The sequence below is a fragment of the Staurois parvus genome, unplaced genomic scaffold, assembly GCF_062004578.1.
Source record: "Staurois parvus isolate SC_StPar_1 unplaced genomic scaffold, SC_StPar_1.0 ptg000379l, whole genome shotgun sequence".
In the NCBI taxonomy this organism is placed as follows: domain Eukaryota; kingdom Metazoa; phylum Chordata; class Amphibia; order Anura; family Ranidae; genus Staurois; species Staurois parvus.
Window position 1 is genome coordinate 430,134 of NW_028318175.1, and position 19,808 is coordinate 449,941.

The 19,808-nt window shown below is 41.9% G+C and overlaps 1 protein-coding gene across 1 annotated transcript in view; it reads right to left on the minus strand.

Annotated features, from left to right (window-relative positions):
• Positions 1–10,069: 10,069 nt before the first annotated feature.
• Positions 10,070–19,808, minus strand: part of LOC149456053 (uncharacterized) — a 140,367-nt gene continuing 130,628 nt past the window's right edge. The window contains exon 8 of the mRNA XM_089685530.1: positions 10,070–14,260. Coding sequence (XP_089541656.1) covers positions 14,211–14,260 — 50 coding nt within the window. The 3' untranslated portion in view covers positions 10,070–14,210. The remainder of the gene's footprint in view (positions 14,261–19,808) is intronic.

A 19,808-nucleotide genomic window follows, 5' to 3' on the forward strand; every position in this document is an offset into this window, starting at 1 on the left:
AACACTGTACCCATATGAATTTACCATTTTTTTGAGACAGATAAAACTTTATTTTGGTGGTATTTATTCACCGCTGGGATTTTTATTTTTTTTATGTTTTCCTTATAAAATTTTGCAAATAAATAATATTCCATCATAAATCTTGGCCAAAATGTATTCCGTTATCTTTTTAGTAAAAAAAATAAAATAAATTTTATAAAAATTTTATATTATTATTTCTTTCTTTATTTATTTTACATACTGTCACCCTAGCAGTACAGTGTCACCTGTGACACTGTACTACTTTTGGGGGGTGATGAAGATTTTTTTTTTTTTTTACACTGATTGCTTTTACACCCATATAGGATGTAAAAGCAATCATTTCAGAGGTCCCGTCCGACGATCAGTGTTTCACTGTGTCCGGAGGACACAGCAGGCACCAGATCACGGAGCGCGCATAAGCAGGGTGCGGGGAGGCCGTTTATATACATGGGCCGGACAGGAAGTGGTTAAGTGTCTGTCTTAGACGTTTGAGGCAAAGTGTTCTAGTGCCAGGCTGATTTAAAACAGTGTGACTTTTATTTAATTCACACTTGACATCAACATAAAATGAATACAAAAGATAAAATAAAATACAGAGTAAAATTTAACAAAAGTTGTAGATTATGGAAAAAGAAATAAGCTTTGGAGAAATGTCTAATCTCTTGCCTGTTCTATGACAAGTGTTTCAGTCTTGGCAAGGAAGACAACAGGTGTATTAAGGCTTTGTAGGCCTTAAGAAAACAAAAATGTCAGTGCGAGTCAGCTGTATAATGTATGGATGTGTGTCTGTGAGTGTATGTGTGTGTCTCTCTATCTCTAAGGCACATCTTATATATATTTTACCAGACCAACCCACTAAACCGTATTTCCTAATTCAGTGTGAGCTAAATAAGTAAAAGCCTTTTTTGTACTTCTTCTATACTTATACTCTTAGTGTCCATATATGTAAGCCTTCTAAACTTATAACTCTTAGTGTGACGTTATCTTCAAACCTCTTAGACGACAGAAATACATGATACTGTTACGTGATATACAATGGCTTCACATATCTTTAGAAAGGGACAATGATCACATAAATGCATATAACCAACAATAATTGATACTAAACTTATCACACACTATTCCTAACTAATAAATGAATTATATGAAATAATTATCCAACTAACTATATTATGGATTAGACATGATTTTCTTTATAACAGACATATCCTTTCTTTGCTCTACTGCATACCAATATCTTTTTACATTCCAATTTGCAATTACTAAAAGAAGCTTATGACCTGCTGACCTCTTAGACATGAATATACCATGGTTCATCTTTAACACCTGTTTTTCAAAGCCATCATACACACGCAAAGTTACTCAATGACTTTAGTTGTCATTTTAGAGGAGACACTGACGTGAAAAGATACAGACGTCTGTTTTATGGTGAATTAATTCTTACATATGTAGAAGGGTTTGTGCCGTGCACAGTGTGCCGCACGTATGTTGAAGGGTTTGTGCCGTGCGCAGTGTGCCACACGTACGTAGAAGGGTTTGTACTACTGGGAAGGGCTGGGCATGACCCAGCTGTCTTGGTTCATATTGGAACCAATGACAGAATACATGGAAGGTGGAGGCTCCTTAAGAATCAATTAAAAGAACTAGGCTGCAAGTTGAAGGGAAGGACCTCCAAGAAATGGGAGTTCTTCATAAAGACTGTATGTGACCACACTGCAAAATATATTCCCATGGGCAACAAGTATAAAAGACTAAAAATCAAACCTATGCGGCTTACAGCCAAAGTTAAAAAGGCTATAGATAATAAGAAAAGAGCTTTTATTAAATATGAAGGAACGCGATCATCGTTTACACATTACAAAAAAATTAACAGAATATGCAAAAAGGAAATAAAGGCGCAAAAATTGAAAACGAACGACAGATTGCAAAAGATAGCAGAACCAACCCCAAAAATTCTTCAAATATATTAATAGTAAAAAGGTTCGGTCCGAGCATGTAGGCCCTTTACAGAATCATCTAGAGGGGGTGACTGGGGACAAAGGGAAGGCAAATTTATTTAATCTCTTCTTCAGCTCTGTGTATAGAAAGGAGCATGGGGGGGCTCTTGTCCATAATGGGGGGGTGGTACTGACACAGCTCCAGATGATCCACATTGGTTCACAATTGATATGATCCAGAAAAACTTAGACAGAATAAAGGTGAATAAAGCACCTTGACCACATGGCATACACCCACGGGGCCTTAAAGAATTGAGCTCTGTCATCTCACAGCCATTGTTTCTCATTTTTAGGGACTCTTTAATGACTGGCATAGTACCACTGGACTGGAGTAAGGCCAATGTGGTGCCAATATTTAAAAATGGGTCAAAATCTTTCCCAAGTAATTATAGAGCTGTTAGTGTAACTTCTATAGTTGGGAAGATACTGGAGAGTTTAATAACAGACCACATAGAGGAGTTCTTGCTGGAAACAAATATTTTAAGCAACAGACAGCATGGAGTCATGAAAGACAGAAGTTGTCAAACAAATCTGATTACTTTTTATGAGGGGGTGAGCAGGACCTTGGACAGAGGGGTGGCGGTGGATGTGGTATACTTGGACAGAGGGGTGGCGGTGGCCGTGGTATACTTGGACAGAGGGGTGGCTGTGGACGTGGTATACTTGGACAGAGGGGCGGCGGAGGACATGGTATACTTGGACAGAGGGGTGGCAAAGGATGTGGTATACTTAGACAGAGGGGTGGCGGAGGACGTGGTATACTTGGACAGAGGGGTGGCGGAGGACATGGTATACTTGGACAGAGGGGTGGCGGAGGACGTGGTATACTTGGACAGAGGGGTGGCGGTGGACATAGTATACTTGGACAGAGGGGTGGCTGTGGACGTGGTATACTTGGACAGAGGGGTGGCTGTGGACATGGTATACTTGGACAGAGGGGTGGCTGTGGACGTGGTGTACTTGGACAGAGGGGGGGCTTTGGATGTGGTATACTTGGACAGAGGGGTGGCGGTGGACGTGGTATAGTTGGATTTTGCAAAAGCATTTGACACAGTGCCCCACACATGGCTAATGTGTAAGGTAAAGTCTATGAGCTTGGAAAAATCTGTATGTAAATGGATAGAAAACTGGCTAAAAGATCGTATTCAGAGAGTAGTGGTTAATGATTCATACTCTAAATAGTCTGGGGTCATCAGTGGGGTACCCCAAGGTTAAGTGTTATTAGTGGGGTACCCCAAGGTTTAGTGTGATTAGTGGGGTACCCCAGGGTTCAGTGTTATTAGTGGGGTACCCCAGGGTTCAGTGTTGGGGCCCTTACTTTTTAACATATTTATAAACAATATGGGGTCTGAGATTACAAATCCCATTTCAGTCTTTGCAGATGACACCAAGCTGTGCCGGGAATAACGTCCTTACAGGACGTCTCCAACCTACAAGCCGCCCTCAATGCGCTGTGTATTTGGGGGACTATGGGGCCAATGAGGTTCAATGTTGATAAATGTAACGTTCTGCACTTGGGGGGCTAAGAATATGAATCATACATACTAGGGGGGTACAACTGGGAGAATCAATGGTGGAGAAGAATCTGGGGGGGATCAATGGTGGAGAAGGATCTGGGGGGGTCAATGGTGGAGAAGGATCTGGGGGTTCTGGTAGATCACAAGCTTAATAATGGCAGCAATGCCAAGCTGCGGGTTCTAAAGCGAGCAAAATCCTCTCTTGTATTAAAAGGTATAGACTCCAGAGAGAGAGATATCATTCCCCCCCCCCAGTACAAATCATTCGTAAAACCTCATCTGGACTATGCAGTTCAGTTTTGGGCACCAATTCACAAAAAGAACATTGGGGAACTGGAGAAAGTACAGAGAAGGGCAACTAAACTGATACGAGGCATGGAGGAGCTCAGCTATGAGGAAAGATTAGAGGAACTGAATGTATTCTCTGCTGAGAAGAGGAGATTAAGGGGGGGATATGATCTCCATATATAATACATAACGGGGGGGGGATATGATCTCCATGTATAATACATAAGGGGGGGATATGATCTCCATGTATAATACATAGGGGGGGGATATGATCTCCATGTATAATACATAAGGGGGATATGATCTCCATGTATAATACATAAGGGGGGATATGATCTCCATGTATAATACATAAGGGGGGGATATGATCGCCATGTATAATACATAAGGGGGATATGATCTCCATGTATAATACATAAGGGGGATATGATCTCCATGTATAATACGTAAGGGGGGATATGATCTCCATGTATAATACGTAAGGGGGATATGATCTCCATGTATAATACGTAAGGGGGGATATGATCTCCATGTATAATACGTAAGGGGGGATATGATCTCCATGTATAATACGTAAGGGGGGATATGATCTCCATGTATAATACGTAAGGGGGGATATGATCTCCATGTATAATACGTAAGGGGGGATATGATCTCCATGTATAATACGTAAGGGGGGATATGATCTCCATGAATAATACATAAGGGGGGGATATGATCTCCATGTATAATACATAAGAGGGGATATGATCTCCATGTGTAATACATAAGGGGGGGATATGATCTCCATGTATAATACATAAGGGGGGATATGATCTCCATGTATAATACATAAGGGGGGATATGATCTCCATGTATAATACATAAGGGGGGATATGATCTCCATGTATAATACATAAGGGGGGATATGATCTCCATGTATAATACATAAGGGGGATATGATCTCCATGTATAATACATAAGGGGGGGATATGATCTCCATGTATAATACATAAAGGGGGGATATGATCTCCATATATAATACATAAGGGGGGATATGATCTCCATGTATAATACATAAGGGGGGGATATGATCTCCATGTATAATACATAAGGGGGGATATGATCTCCATGTATAATACATAAGGGGGGATATGATCACCATGTATAATACATAAGGGGGGATATGATCTCCATGTATAATACATAAGGGGGATATGATCTCCATGTATAATACTGTGGTGTTTTATGTAAGGATTTATTCTACTTATAAAGGGCGGTGTCCCTTTCCCTTAAATAAAATATTACAGTGCCTCCAGCCGTTAGAATACGGCAAATATTTAATGAACCAATAATTTGGACACCTTGATAAATTGATCACCACTTATTATTATACCTTGAATCCTTTTAGCCAATATGATTTCGTACCATACACACAAAATTTGCCTTATAATATATAAATATATAAATTTATTTCTGTACAAAAATTACATATATATTAACACAAAACGCAAAAGACTGGTGATGAATGGATACTGGTACACACGGTCAAAGATACACTATACCAATATTATACACAATACAATATTTCTAGATAATGGTAATACAGATTACAATATTTCTAGATAATGATGATTAAAAATTAAATTTAGTAATAAATGATAATTTAGAGTATCTCAGAGGTCATTTTCTTCCAAAACGTGGCCATAGGAATGGAAGAAAATATTCCCTGATAAATTATACTCTAACCAATCAAAATTAATGATTTATGAAATATGTAAATTTAAAATTACACCAACAATTTTAGCAGTAATACATGGATCTCTCTCTATATATATAAACACCCAATGCAGTTATTATCACTCTAATGTAATTCTTATCACTCTAAGCAACTGAGGAAATATGCAATACAATATTAGATCTAAACAGTCTCACCACACCCAGAACCTGGATGATGCCTTCCCAGTGGATTCAGCTGGCAATGGAAATGCCTTCAGAATAATGGCCGCAGGGCAAGTGATAGATAGTGCAATAGGTAGTGAGGTTGGAAAATGTAGGAAGTTAGAGGTACAGAGATTTAGAAGTTTAGTAGAAAGTTTTAAAAGTTTGAAAGAATGAAGTAGTGGTTCTTCAGCAGGGATGGATTTCAGCCTCGTCAGATTTCTTCAGCTTCTTTTTCTTTGGCTCTCTCTTTTTTCCAGTGTGTGTTTTTTCAGTCAGTTTTTTCTTTCTAAATGAGGTGCATGGCATTTTATACCATCTAAACTATTGTTCTAAAAGACCCTCCCAACAGGCTTTTTGATTGGCTGGTTGAGGAGTGTATGTACCTAAGCTATCTCTCACCTGTCCACCAGGGGGCAGTTAGGGATCACAAAACGATTTGAGTATTCATGATGACTCACACCTGGGGTAGAATCCAAGGTGATTTCAGGTATTAAAATATACGTCTCATCCAGATATATATATATTTGATTATACCTATAATGTCCTGGATAGGAACCAGAGAAGATATATGTGTATTCAGTTATTCCTTTCCCTAAGATACAAACTTGTGTGAAAACATTTGCTTTCTGATAGAAATCTATTAACTGATACCAATTCACAAAATATCTTACTTTTCATCATTTCATACTCAATTTAGTGGTATACAATCCCCAACTCTGCTGAATGTATTTTTGTTTGAGAAAGAGTGTGAATAATGTATCTTTCTTTTAATGTCTTTGTGGGTAACAAAAATATAAGTTCGGAGTTTCAACTCTTGTTCTTAAGAATGACACAGGAAACTGCTGTTTACGTCCATTGTAAAGACCAGAGGATAAACAACCAGTTGTCCTTGTAGTTTGAAAAGACTGTTGGCTCATCACTCTCCCCAAGGTTTGTTTACTCTTCTCAGACTTGCAAGTATGGTCTTATGTATTGTTAACTTGGTCGGTGTGGTGACTCACTGTTTGGAAGTCCAACGTTGTATTTGACTGTCTAATTAACTTTTGTAGGTGCAATCTCCTCAGCCCCAATATACAAATAGTACTGGTTAAGAATATACACTTCAGCTAGTCTTATAGTCGCCAATCGAAGTCCTCAGAATTGTCGGTCTTAGACACCTGTAGATATTCAAACAGTCTATTGTCTCTGGAAAGAGCCCCTTCCACCCATTGTTTGCGCGTAACTTCACTAGAAGGCCTTCTGAATTTCAACCAAGAAACAGTTAACCCTTAACAGACGGCTGGGCTGGTTTGTTGTTGGAATGAAATTATGGTTATTTTTATAAATGGTCCCCAAAAGGCACTACAATACATAAGGGGGGATATGATCTCCATGTACAATACATAAGGGGGATATGATCTCCATGTATAATACATAAGGGGGATATGATCTCCATGTATAATACATAAGGAGGGATATGATCTCCATGTATAATACATAAGGGGGGATATGATCTCCATGTACAATACATAAGGGGGGATATGATCTCCATGTATAATACATAAGGGGGGGGATATGATCACCATGTATAATACATAAGGAGGGATATGATCTCCATGTACAATACATAAGGGGGATATGATCTCCATGTATAATACATAAGGGGGATATGATCTCCATGTATAATACATAAGGGGGATATGATCTCCATGTATAATACATAAGGGGGGATATGATCTCCATGTATAATACATAAGGGGGGGATATGATCTCCATGTTAATACATAAGGGGGGGATATGATCACCATGTATAATACATAAGGGGGGATATGATCTCCATGTATAATACATAAGGGGGATATGATCACCATGTATAATATATAAGGGGGATATGATCTCCATGTATAATACATAAGGGGGGGATATGATCACCATGTATAATACATAAGGGGGATATGATCACCATGTATAATACATAAGGGGGGATATGATCTCCATGTATAATACATAAGGGGGATATGATCTCCATGTATAATACATAAGGGGGATATGATCTCCATGTATAATACATAAGGGGGGATATGATCTCCATGTATAATACATAAGGGGGATATGATCTCCATGTATAATACATAAGGGGGGGATATGATCAGCATGTATAATACATAAGGGGGATATGATCACCATGTATAATACATAAGGGGGGGGGATATGATCTCCATGTATAATACATAAGCGGGGATATGATCTCCATGTATAATACATAAGGGGGGATATGATCTCCATGTATAATACATAAGGGGGGGATATGATCTCCATGTATAATACATAAGGGGGGGATATGATCTCCATGTATAATACATAAGGGGGGATATGATCTCCATGTATAATACATAAGGGGGGGGATATGATTTCCATGTATAATACATAAGGGGGGATATGATCACCATGTATAATACATAAGGGGGGGATATGATCTCCATGTATAATACATAAGGGGGATATGATCTCCATGTATAATACATAAGGGGGGATATGATCTCCATGTATAATACATAAGGGGGGGATATGATCTCCATGTATAATACATAAGGGGGATATGATCTCCATGTATAATACATAAGGGGGGATATGATCTCCATGTATAATACATAAGGGGGGATATGATCTCCATGTATAATACATAAGGGGGATATGATCACCATGTATAATACATAAGGGGGGATGTGATCTCCATGTATAATACATAAGGGGGGATGTGATCACCATGTATAATACATAAGGGGGGGATGTGATCTCCATGTATAATACATAAGGGGGGATATGATCACCATGTATAATACATAAGGGGGGGATATGATCACCATGTATAATACATAAGGGGGGATGTGATCTCCATGTATAATACATAAGGGGGGATGTGATCACCATGTATAATACATAAGGGGGGATATGATCTCCATGTATAATACATAAGGGGGATATGATCTCCATGTATAATACATAAGGGGGGATATGATCTCCATGTATAATACATAAGGGGGGATATGATCTCCATGTATAATACATAAGGGGGATATGATCTCCATGTATAATACATAAGGGGGGATATGATCTCCATGTATAATACATAAGGGGGATATGATCTCCATGTATAATACATAAGGGGGGATATGATCTCCATGTATAATACATAAGGGGGGATATGATCTCCATGCATAATACATAAGGGGGGATATGATCTCCATGTATAATACATAAGGGGGATATGATCTCCATGTATAATACATCAGTGGTTCATATAGTGAACTCGGTGTAGTTATTCCCCCTGAGGTCATCACAGAGGACAAGGGGGCGCTCTTTACGTCTGGAGGAAAAGAAATTTAATCTCCAAACACGGAAAGGTTTCTTCACAGTAAGAGCTGTGAGAATGTGGAATAGACCCCCCTCCAGAGTTGGTTGTGGCCAGCTCAGTGGATTGCTGTAGGAAAGTCCTGGATTCTTTCTTGGATACGCAGAATATAACTGGATATAACATTTATAGGGAACGTTGATCCAGGGAATATCCGATTGCCTCTCGGGGGATCAGGAAGGAATTTTTTCCCAGCAGGAGCAAATTGGATTCTGCTTTGCTGTTTTTTTGCCTTCCTCTGGATCATCTGTGGGTGTAGGATTATAACTTCTTTTTTTTTTTATGGTTAATCTGGATTGACTTTTGTCTTTTTTCAGCCAGACTAACTATGTAACTATGTTTACAATGTATTATATAATATATCCTGTATGTGTACAATGGATTATGTAATGTATCTTGTACGTATACAATGTATCCTTTTCTCCCTTCAAGAGGAGAAAACACTGGAATGGGCTGTACAGTGAAAGCCAATCAGAGGCTATCACAATGATCAGGTGGTCAGAAACCAGGCCTCCCGGTTCCCGATTGTTAGTACAAGACCTGGAGCTGTCACTAACAGCTTGGTCTCTACCCTAGAAGCTCACTGTGCAGTGCTCTCTCAGCAGTACATATATACAGCCCCACAGATAAAGACCCCCCTCCATGAGGATGTATAAATGTGTAAGATCATCACAAAGTGGATAACAAAGCTTCCCACAATATTGTAATAGCACAAGAAACTGTGAAGGGATGGACGCTGCTCAATGACCCCAGGAGTCCAATGTGAAGGAATGGCCTCAGCTGCCTTTCTGGCCACGACCTCTGATGCATTTTGCCCCACCCACTGGGGTCTTGGTCACAGCCTCCGTGACCAAGCCCCAGGTGGGTGGGGCGAAACACATCAGAGGGCGTGGCCAAAATGGAAGCTGAGGCCATTCCCTAACATTGGACTCCTGGGGTCATTGAGCGGCATCCATCCCCTCACTTGTATTGGCTGACACTGGAATCGCTCGGACTCATGCTCCCCTCTTCTCACTTCCCGGTGGGGTGACCATTTTCCTTCCATCCACAGCTTGGAGCCGCGCCATAAGGTATACTTTTCACCAAGTACAGGAAACTGACAGAAGTGGCATGAAACACATTAATAAAGTAGATGGACTTGTTTCAGGTCAGCGGTGATCACAGCAAGAAGCAGGATCTGCTCAATCATTTTGGTTTAGATCAGGGGTCTAAATCAGGGACTGTTTCCACTGGGAGTAGAAAAGGTCCTGATGTCAGTGGGAGGAATAGTGCCCCATCATTGGTATCAGTGGGAGGAATAGTGCCCCATCATTGGTGTCAGTGGGAGGAATAGTGCCCCATCATTGGTGTCAGTGGGAGGAATAGTGCCCCATCATTGGTGTCAGTGGGAGGAATAGTGCCCCATCATTGGTATCAGTGGGAGGAATAGTGCCCCATCATTGGTATCAGTGGGAGGAATAGTGCCCCATCATTGGTGTCAGTGGGAGGAATAGTGCCCCATCATTGGTGTCAGTGGGAGGAATAGTGCCCCATCATTGGTGTCAGTGGGAGGAATAGTGCCCCATCATTGGTATCAGTGGGAGGAATAGTGCCCCATCATTGGTGTCAGTGGGAGGAATAGTGCCCCATCATTGGTGTCAGTGGGAGGAATAGTGCCCCATCATTGGTGTCAGTGGGAGGAATAGTGCCCCATCATTGGTGTCAGTGGGAGGAATAGTGCCCCATCATTGGTGTCAGTGGGAGGAATAGTGCCCCATCATTGGTGTCAGTGGGAGGAATAGTGCCCCATCATTGGTGTCAGTGGGAGGAATAGTGCCCCATCATTGGTATCAGTGGGAGGAATAGTGCCCCATCATTGGTGTCAGTGGGAGGAATAGTGCCCCATCATTGGTGTCAGTGCGAGGAATAGTGCCCCATCATTGGTGTCAGTGGGAGGAATAGTGCCCCATCATTGGTATCAGTGGGAGGAATAGTGCCCCATCATTGGTGTCAGTGGGAGGAATAGTGCCCCATCATTGGTGTCAGTGGGAGGAATAGTGCCCCATCATTGGTGTCAGTGGGAGGAATAGTGCCCCATCATTGGTATCAGGGGGAGGAATAGTGCCCCATCATTGGTATCAGTGGGAGGAATAGTGCCCCATCATTGGTATCAGGGGGAGGAATAGTGCCCCATCATTGGTGTCAGTGGGAGGAATAGTGCCCCATCCTTGGTGTCAGTGGGAGGAATAGTGCCCCATCATTGGTATCAGTGGGAGGAATAGTGCCCCATCATTGGTGTCAGTGGGAGGAATAGTGCCCCATCTTTGGTGTCAGTGGGAGGAATAGTGCCCCATCTTTGGTGTCAGTGAGAGGAATACTTCCCTATCTTTGGGGTCAGTGGGAGGAATAGTGCCCCATCATTGGTATCAGTGGGAGGAATACTTCCCTATCTTTGGTGTCAGTGGGAGGAATAGTGTCCCATCTTTGGTGTCAGTGAGAGGAATACTTCCCTATCTTTGGGGTCAGTGGGAGGAATACTTCCCTATCTTTGGGGTCAGTGGGAGGAATAGTGCTCCATCTTTAGTGTCAGTGGGAGGAATACTTCCCTATCTTTGGTGTCAGTTGGAGGAATAGTGTCCCATCTTTGGTGTCAGTGGGAGGAATAGTGTCCCATCATTGGTGTCAGTGGGAGGAATAGTGTCCCATCTTTGGTGTCAGTGGGAGGAATAGTGTCCCATCATTGGTGTCAGTGGGAGGAATAGTGTCCCATCTTTGGTGTCAGTGGGAGGAATAGTGCCCCATCATTGGTGTCAGTGGGAGGAATAGTGCCCCATCTTTAGTGTCAGTGGGAGGAATACTTCCCTATCTTTTGGGTCAGTGGGAGGAATAGTGCCCCATCTTTGGTGTCAGTGGGAGGAATAGTGCCCCATCATTGGTGTCAGTGGGAGGAATAGTGCCCCATCATTGGTGTCAGTGGGAGGAATAGTGCCCCATCATTGGTATCAGGGGGAGGAATAGTGCCCCATCATTGGTATCAGTGGGAGGAATAGTGCCCCATCATTGGTGTCAGGGGGAGGAATAGTGCCCCATCATTGGTGTCAGTGGGAGGAATAGTGCCCCATCCTTGGTGTCAGTGGGAGGAATAGTGCCCCATCATTGGTATCAGTGGGAGGAATAGTGCCCCATCATTGGTGTCAGTGGGAGGAATAGTGCCCCATCTTTGGTGTCAGTGGGAGGAATAGTGCCCCATCTTTGGTGTCAGTGAGAGGAATACTTCCCTATCTTTGGGGTCAGTGAGAGGAATAGTGCCCCATCATTGGTATCAGTGGGAGGAATACTTCCCTATCTTTGGTGTCAGTGGTAGGAATAGTGTCCCATCTTTGGTGTCAGTGAGAGGAATACTTCCCTATCTTTGGGGTCAGTGGGAGGAATACTTCCCTATCTTTGGGGTCAGTGGGAGGAATACTTCCCTATCTTTGGTGTCAGTTGGAGGAATAGTGTCCCATCTTTGGTGTCAGTGGGAGGAATAGTGTCCCATCATTGGTGTCAGTGGGAGGAATAGTGTCCCATCATTGGTGTCAGTGGGAGGAATAGTGTCCCATCTTTGGTGTCAGTGGGAGGAATAGTGTCCCATCTTTGGTGTCAGTGGGAGGAATAGTGCCCCATCATTGGTGTCAGTGGGAGGAATAGTGCCCCATCTTTAGTGTCAGTGGGAGGAATACTTCCCTATCTTTGGGGTCAGTGGGAGGAATAGTGCCCCATCTTTGGTGTCAGTGGGAGGAATAGTGCCCCATCATTGGTGTCAGTGGGAATAGTGCCCCATCATTGGTGTCAGTGGGAGGAATAGTGCTCTATCATTGGTATCAGTGGGAGGAATACTTCCCTATCTTTGGTGTCAGTGGGAGGAATAGTGTCTCATCTTTGGTGTCAGTGAGAGGAATACTTCCCTATCTTTGGTGTCAGTTGGAGGAATAGTGCCCCATCTTTGGTGTCAGTGGGAGGAATAGTGCCCCATCATTGGTGTCAGTGGGAGGAATAGTGTCCCATCTTTGGTGTCAGTGGGAGGAATAGTGTCCCATCTTTGGTGTCAGTGGGAGGAATAGTGTCCCATCTTTGGTGTCAGTGGGAGGAATAGTGTCCCATCATTGGTGTCAGTGGGAGGAATAGTGTCCCATCTTTGGTGTCAGTGGGAGGAATAGTGCCCCATCTTTAGTGTCAGTGGGAGGAATACTTCCCTATCTTTGGGGTCAGTGGGAGGAATAGTGCCCCATCTTTGGTGTCAGTGGGAGGAATAGTGCCCCATCATTGGTGTCAGTGGGAGGAATAGTGCCCCATCTTTGGTGTCAGTGGGAGGAATAGTGCCCCATCATTGGTATCAGTGGGAGGAATAGTGCCCCATCATTGGTGTCAGTGGGAGGAATAGTGCCCCATCATTGGTGTCAGTGGGATGAATAGTGCCCCATCTTTAGTGTCAGTGGGAGGAATAGTGCCCGATTGATGGTGTCAGTGGGAGGAATTGTAAATCATCATTGGTGTAATTGGGAGATATTGTGCCCCATCGTTCGTGTCATTGGAATAAATTGTGCCCCTTCATTGGTGTCTATGGGGAGAACTCTTCCCCAATTGGTATCACTGGGTGAAATAGTGCCTCAAGGGTCAGATAAAAGCAATCAAAGGTCCACATCTGGCCCCGGAGCCGCAGTTTGGAGACCACTGGTTTAGATGAGTACCACAGACTCTATGCCTGCACCACTCTTTGTTAAAACCCCCCCCCCCCCACTGTGTCAGACAGATTATTTTTGTTTTTTTTTACAGCAGCAGCTATTATAGCTACAAATGCCAGCGAGTTATAATGAGGACCAACAATGGGGCAGAAGGACAGAGCGCACTACACAGGCCCGGTGTTCTTAAATGAAGTGTTTTGGCCGTGTGTAGCAATCCGAGTGTCAGCTAATGGGTAGTAACGCCAAACCACAAAATAACAAAATGTTTTCACAGCCCAACTTCAGAGTCTATGATGTGTCCAGGACTCCAGCACGGGATTTGTTGTACATCGAAGATCCCGATCAGGTTTGTTCCATAAATATTACAGATTCAGTTAATAACACTCTTGTTCCATCTTCTCCATAAACTGGGTTTCTCTCCTGAAAATGAACACACGTGTTATTTGTTAAAGTCTCTTGTAACAGAACAGGGTACAAATAGATCTGGTAATCTGGATGGAGGCGTTTGTGTTTTTAATACTGCGCCATTTCTTGTCTGTATTGGGCTAAAGGTGCCTGCTATCCTCTGCTTGTCTATAGTACAATAGTGTTCACCTAACGAGGGGCGTTCAAGTCAAACCGCGACTTTTGAGTTTATATAATAAAAGAACAAATTTCATGGAGCGGAAACTGCATTTATTTTTTTAAATACTCCCCTGCTACATTTATCCCAGCATGTAACTAATGCCTTGACAGCTTCGGCATAGAAAGATTTGTCAGCCTGACCCATCCTAGGACAGCCGGCTTCACTTCCTCATCATTACGTTCATCGTTCACACAGAAAGATTCATCTTGTGCAATTTCAAGATCGATGATCCAGGACCAGGCGTTCCATGTGCTGAATGTACACGGGAATGACTGCTGTGGGCTGGGAACCACCAAGACCGGGATCGCCACTGATGGACGGATGGCCAACTTTGAAACATTTACACCATTCAAATGTCTTACTACAGCTGAGGGTCTCATCATTGTACTGAGCTTGATGTCTCTGCGGGTTTTACGCCTTCGTTCACAAGAATCACCACACGCTGTTCCATGCACGCACTGACACTGTTGTCCGCCATCTTGATTAACGCTCTCTGGACTGGCCCACAACATGTTACGCCACCTATCAGTAACAGGACACACTTGCCACTTACTACTACATGTAGTACCTCCACACTAGCATACCTGTTTATACCTGGAAAATGAAAAGTCCTGGTTTGACTTGAATGCCCCTCGTAATAAGTGAGCAATTTTTTTTTGTTAACCACTTTAATACCGGGCACTTTTACCCCCTTCCTGCCCCCAGGACAATTTTCAGCTATCAGCACTCTCACGCTTTGAATGACAATTGTGCGGTCATGCAACATTGTACCCATAAGAAATGGATTTGTTTAAAGCGGTTTTCTTCATTTCTATTAAACATTTTGCAAATAAATAAGCTTTATGTATTTAGGCAGAAATATATTCTGCTACATTTTTTAGTGAACATAACCCAAGTCAGTGTTTATTTTTTAGTCTGCAGGAAAGTTATAGAATCTGCAAACTATGGGATATGTATCTGAAAATCGATCAATCCTGATGTCCTGACAGCCGATCTCATTTCTTGAGGCCAAAAAATGTCAGGACAGTACAAATCCCCCCCAAATGTCAGGACAGTACAAATCCCCCCTAAATATCAGGGCAGTACAAATCCCCCCCAAATATCAGGAGAGTACAAATCCCCCCCAAATGTCAGGACAGTACAAATCCCCCCCCAAATATCAGGAGAGTACAAATCCCCCCCAAATGTCAGGACAGTACAAATCTCCCCCCCAAATGTCAGGACAGTACAAATACCCCCCAAATGTCAGGACAGTACAAATCCCCCCCCCCCAAATGTCAGGGCAGTACAAATACCACCCTCCAAATGTCAGGACAGTATGAATACCCCCACATGGAAGACAAATATATTTGAAATATATTTTAAAACTATTCTTCCCAAATATATTGACATATAGTTGAAATGCTACAATTTCAGCCATATTCAAAATATATATATATACACATACATATACATACTGTATGTTGAAATGCATTTTTATTACAAAATATATGAAAAATATTTTTAAAAATACATTTCAAATATACTGTATGTCTTTAAAAATACAAATCTACATTTTTGGAATACATTTACAAATATATGCAAAAATATATGTTATAATTACTTTTTTATATGTTAAAAAAACTGAAAAGTATATTTAAAAAAAAAAAAATGAGATATATATATATATTGTGGGAACTCGCTTCAAAGTGGTAGAGCTTTTCATTTAACGCACACAGCGACTCGCTTCTTTAACCATTAGCCGCCCGGCCAATGGCCGTTTGGCGGCTTCAATTGTGTCCCTGCATTCCGGGGTATACGCCATTTGGCGTGCTCCCACACCTGAGCCGTTTGCGCTAATGCAGAGCGGCGCAGCAGTGCGATCTGTCACTGGCCGTGCACCTCGGACACGGCCGATGACAGATCTGAGTACCGTCTCCCGTTGCTGGTACCATGTGACCTGCTGTGACCAATCACAGCAGGTCACATGACAGTTGTATACAATGGATGGCTTCATTCATGATGCCATCCATTGTATACTAGTGCCTAGCTGTGAATGGTCACAGCTAATCACATGCACATGTCATGTGATTAGCTGTGACCAAATCACAGCTAAGCACAAAAAAAAAAAAAAAAAAAAAAAGCTGAATGAATCGATTTCATTCAGCTAAATGCTTGCTTATAGCAAAGTAATTCTTTGCTATAAGCAAATTGTGTAAAAAAAAAAAAAAAAATACTGATCACTTCCCCAAAGTAGTACAATGTTACTATGGTAACATTGTACTACTTTGGTCATAGTAAAATATGAAAAAAATCTTTAAAAAAATTAAAAAAATGTAATAAAAAATTAAATATAATAAAAAAAAAATATATATATATATATTTTTTTCATACTGTCACCAGTCAGTGTCCCTGTTCACCGCCATGCCAGTTATATGATGACGCTGTACTGCACTGGTGACAGTATGTAAAAACAAAAATAGTGAAAATAATTTTTTTAATTTTTTCATTTTCCGAAAAATTATGACAAAAAAATACAACTTCAAAAAACTCGCCATTCCTCTTATGAAGTACGTCGGACTGTCTACTCTGCAAAAAGGGGTCATTTGGGGATATCTGTACTGTCCTGACATTCTTGGACCTCAAGAAATTAGATTGGTCGTCAGTACTTCAGGATTGATCAATATTCAGATCTATACCATAGTTTGTGAACTCTATGACTTTCCTACAAACTAAAAAATACATCCTAATTTGGGTTATTTTCACCAAAGACATGGAGCAGAATACATCTCGGCCTAAATTTATGAAGAACAATTATTTATATGTAAACTTTTATAACAGAAACAAAGAAAAATGTGTGGATTTTTCAAAATTTTTGGTCTTTTTTTGTTAATTTAGCAAAAAATAAAAACCCCAGCGGTGATTAAATACCACCAAAAGAAAGCTCTAGTTGTGTGAAGAAAATGATAAAATTTTAGTTTGGGTACAATGTTGTATGACCGCGCAATTGTCATTGAAATTGTGAGAGCGCTGAAACGTGAAAAATGGCCTGGGCAGGAAGGGGGAAAATTGCCCGGTATTGAAACAGTTAAGGGCCTTTTTGCCCAATTTTATTTAAACAAATGTCTCATAACATAAAGCTTCCCACACAGGGGTATCCACCATCAAACAAAACAACGATTCAGCCTCCTGGCTTATACTCAGCTTGATGTCTGTCTCCTGCAGACTTCTTCAAGAATTATGGCTCTTGCACACCGCTGGCCACTAGCACACAGCAAATATCTAGCAGCCCCTTGCTGCTTTTGGCTTCCACCTCTCCTAGGTGGAGCCCACCTGACTTCCAGTCTTCCAGATGGAGCCCTCCTGACTCCTATCTGCCGAGGTGGAGCCCAGAACCCTGATCCTGATCCTATCTAAAGGCCTGCATACACCTGTGCAATCAGTCTCCTGGCCTATTCCAACACCTGGCCCCAGGATTGGAGATTTCATCCCTCCCAGATCTCTTTGAAATCTCCAGGCTCCAGATCCCAAAACAGACCTTACAAACAAAGGAGGAAAGTGAAAAGCCACTTTCCTCCATATCAAACCTTTACCCTGGAGCCCCTCAACCTGCCTTGTTGAGAGTCCAGGGTGACAGATTGCCACACTGTCACATATCCCCCCCCTTTGTTTTGATCCTGTAGGGGCAGAACACACAACTTATACCTTCTGGCACCTCTGTGCCAGCTCTCACTTACAGGGGTCCAATCTGGTCTAACCATACCTTTCCTAAAGGGAAACTGTCACAACTGTCACAATATATATATATATATATATATATATATATATATATATATATATATATCTCCTAACCCTCTCCCCTCCCTCCATAACTTTTCTCTCCCACCTCCTTTTTTACCTTCCCAAACTTTTTCTTTACTCCCTATTACAGCAACCCTGAGATTTACAAAGAAAACCAAACGCCTTTTGACCCATTAATGCCACCTCCTGGCAGCCCTCTAAGTGGGCTTTATTTCCTGGGAGGCGGCGCGGCTTCTGAATCAAGACTCTAAAACTTCAGTATATTTCATAACTCATGAAATAATACCAGCACAGCCAGGACAAGGACATATTTACCCCCCTTAGTTCATTTGTAGCGTTTTAAGCCCAAACATTCATATATTAGAGGTTATCAGAAAGCACTAGAACAGTGGTTCTCAATCTTTCTAATGCCGCGACCCCTTAATACAGTTCCTCATGTTGTGGTGACCCCCAACTAGAGATGAGCGAATTATTCAAAAATTTGATTCGGCTGATTCGCCGAATTTCAGGAAGAAATTCGATTCGATGCAAATTTATTCGCTACGAAGTTAACTTATAAAAAGGGTTTCTAGGCTTCAGAGAGCCTTTAAATTAGTGCAGAACACTGTACCTTTAATTTAAATGCCCTTGGAGATGAGGAAGGAGAAGGAGAAGGAGAAGGAGAAGGAGAAGGATGAGAAGAAGGAGAAGGAGAAGGATGAGAAGAAGGAGAAGGATGAGAAGAAGGAGAAGGAGAAGGAGGAGAAGGAGAAGGATGAGAAGAAGGAGAAGGAGAAGGATGAGAAGAAGGAGAAGGAGAAGGATGAGAAGAAGGAGAAGGATGAGAAGAAGGAGAAGGATGAGAAGAAGGAGAAGGAGAAGGATGAGAAGAAGGAGAAGGAGAAGGATGAGAAGATGGAGAAGGAGAAGGATGAGAAGAAGGAGAAGGAGAAGGATGAGAAGAAGGAGAAGGAGAAGGATGAGAAGAAGGAGAAGGAGAAGAATGAGAAGAAGGAGAAGGAGAAGGATGAGAAGAAGGAGAAGGAGAAGGATGAGAAGAAGGAGAAGGAGAAGGATGAGAAGAAGGAGAAGGATGAGAAGAAGGAGAAGGATGAGAAGAAGGAGAAGGAGAAGGATGAGAAGAAGGAGAAGGAGAAGGATGAGAAGAAGGAGAAGGATGAGAAGAAGGAGAAGGATGAGAAGAAGGATGAGAAGAAGGATGAGAAGAAGGAGAAGGATGAGAAGAAGGATGAGAAGAAGGAGAAGGATGAGAAGAAGGATGAGAAGAAGGAGAAGGATGAGAAGAAGGAGAAGGATGAGAAGAAGGATGAGAAGAAGGAGAAGGATGAGAAGAAGGATGAGAAGAAGGAGAAGGATGAGAAGAAGGATGAGAAGAAGGAGAAGGATGAGAAGAAGGAGAAGGATGAGAAGAAGGATGAGAAGAAGGAGAAGGATGAGAAGAAGGAGAAGGAGAAGGATGAGAAGAAGGAGAAGGAGAAGGATGAGAAGATGGAGAAGGAGAAGGATGAGAAGAAGGAGAAGAATGAGAAGAAGGAGAAGGAGAAGGATGAGAAGAAGGAGAAG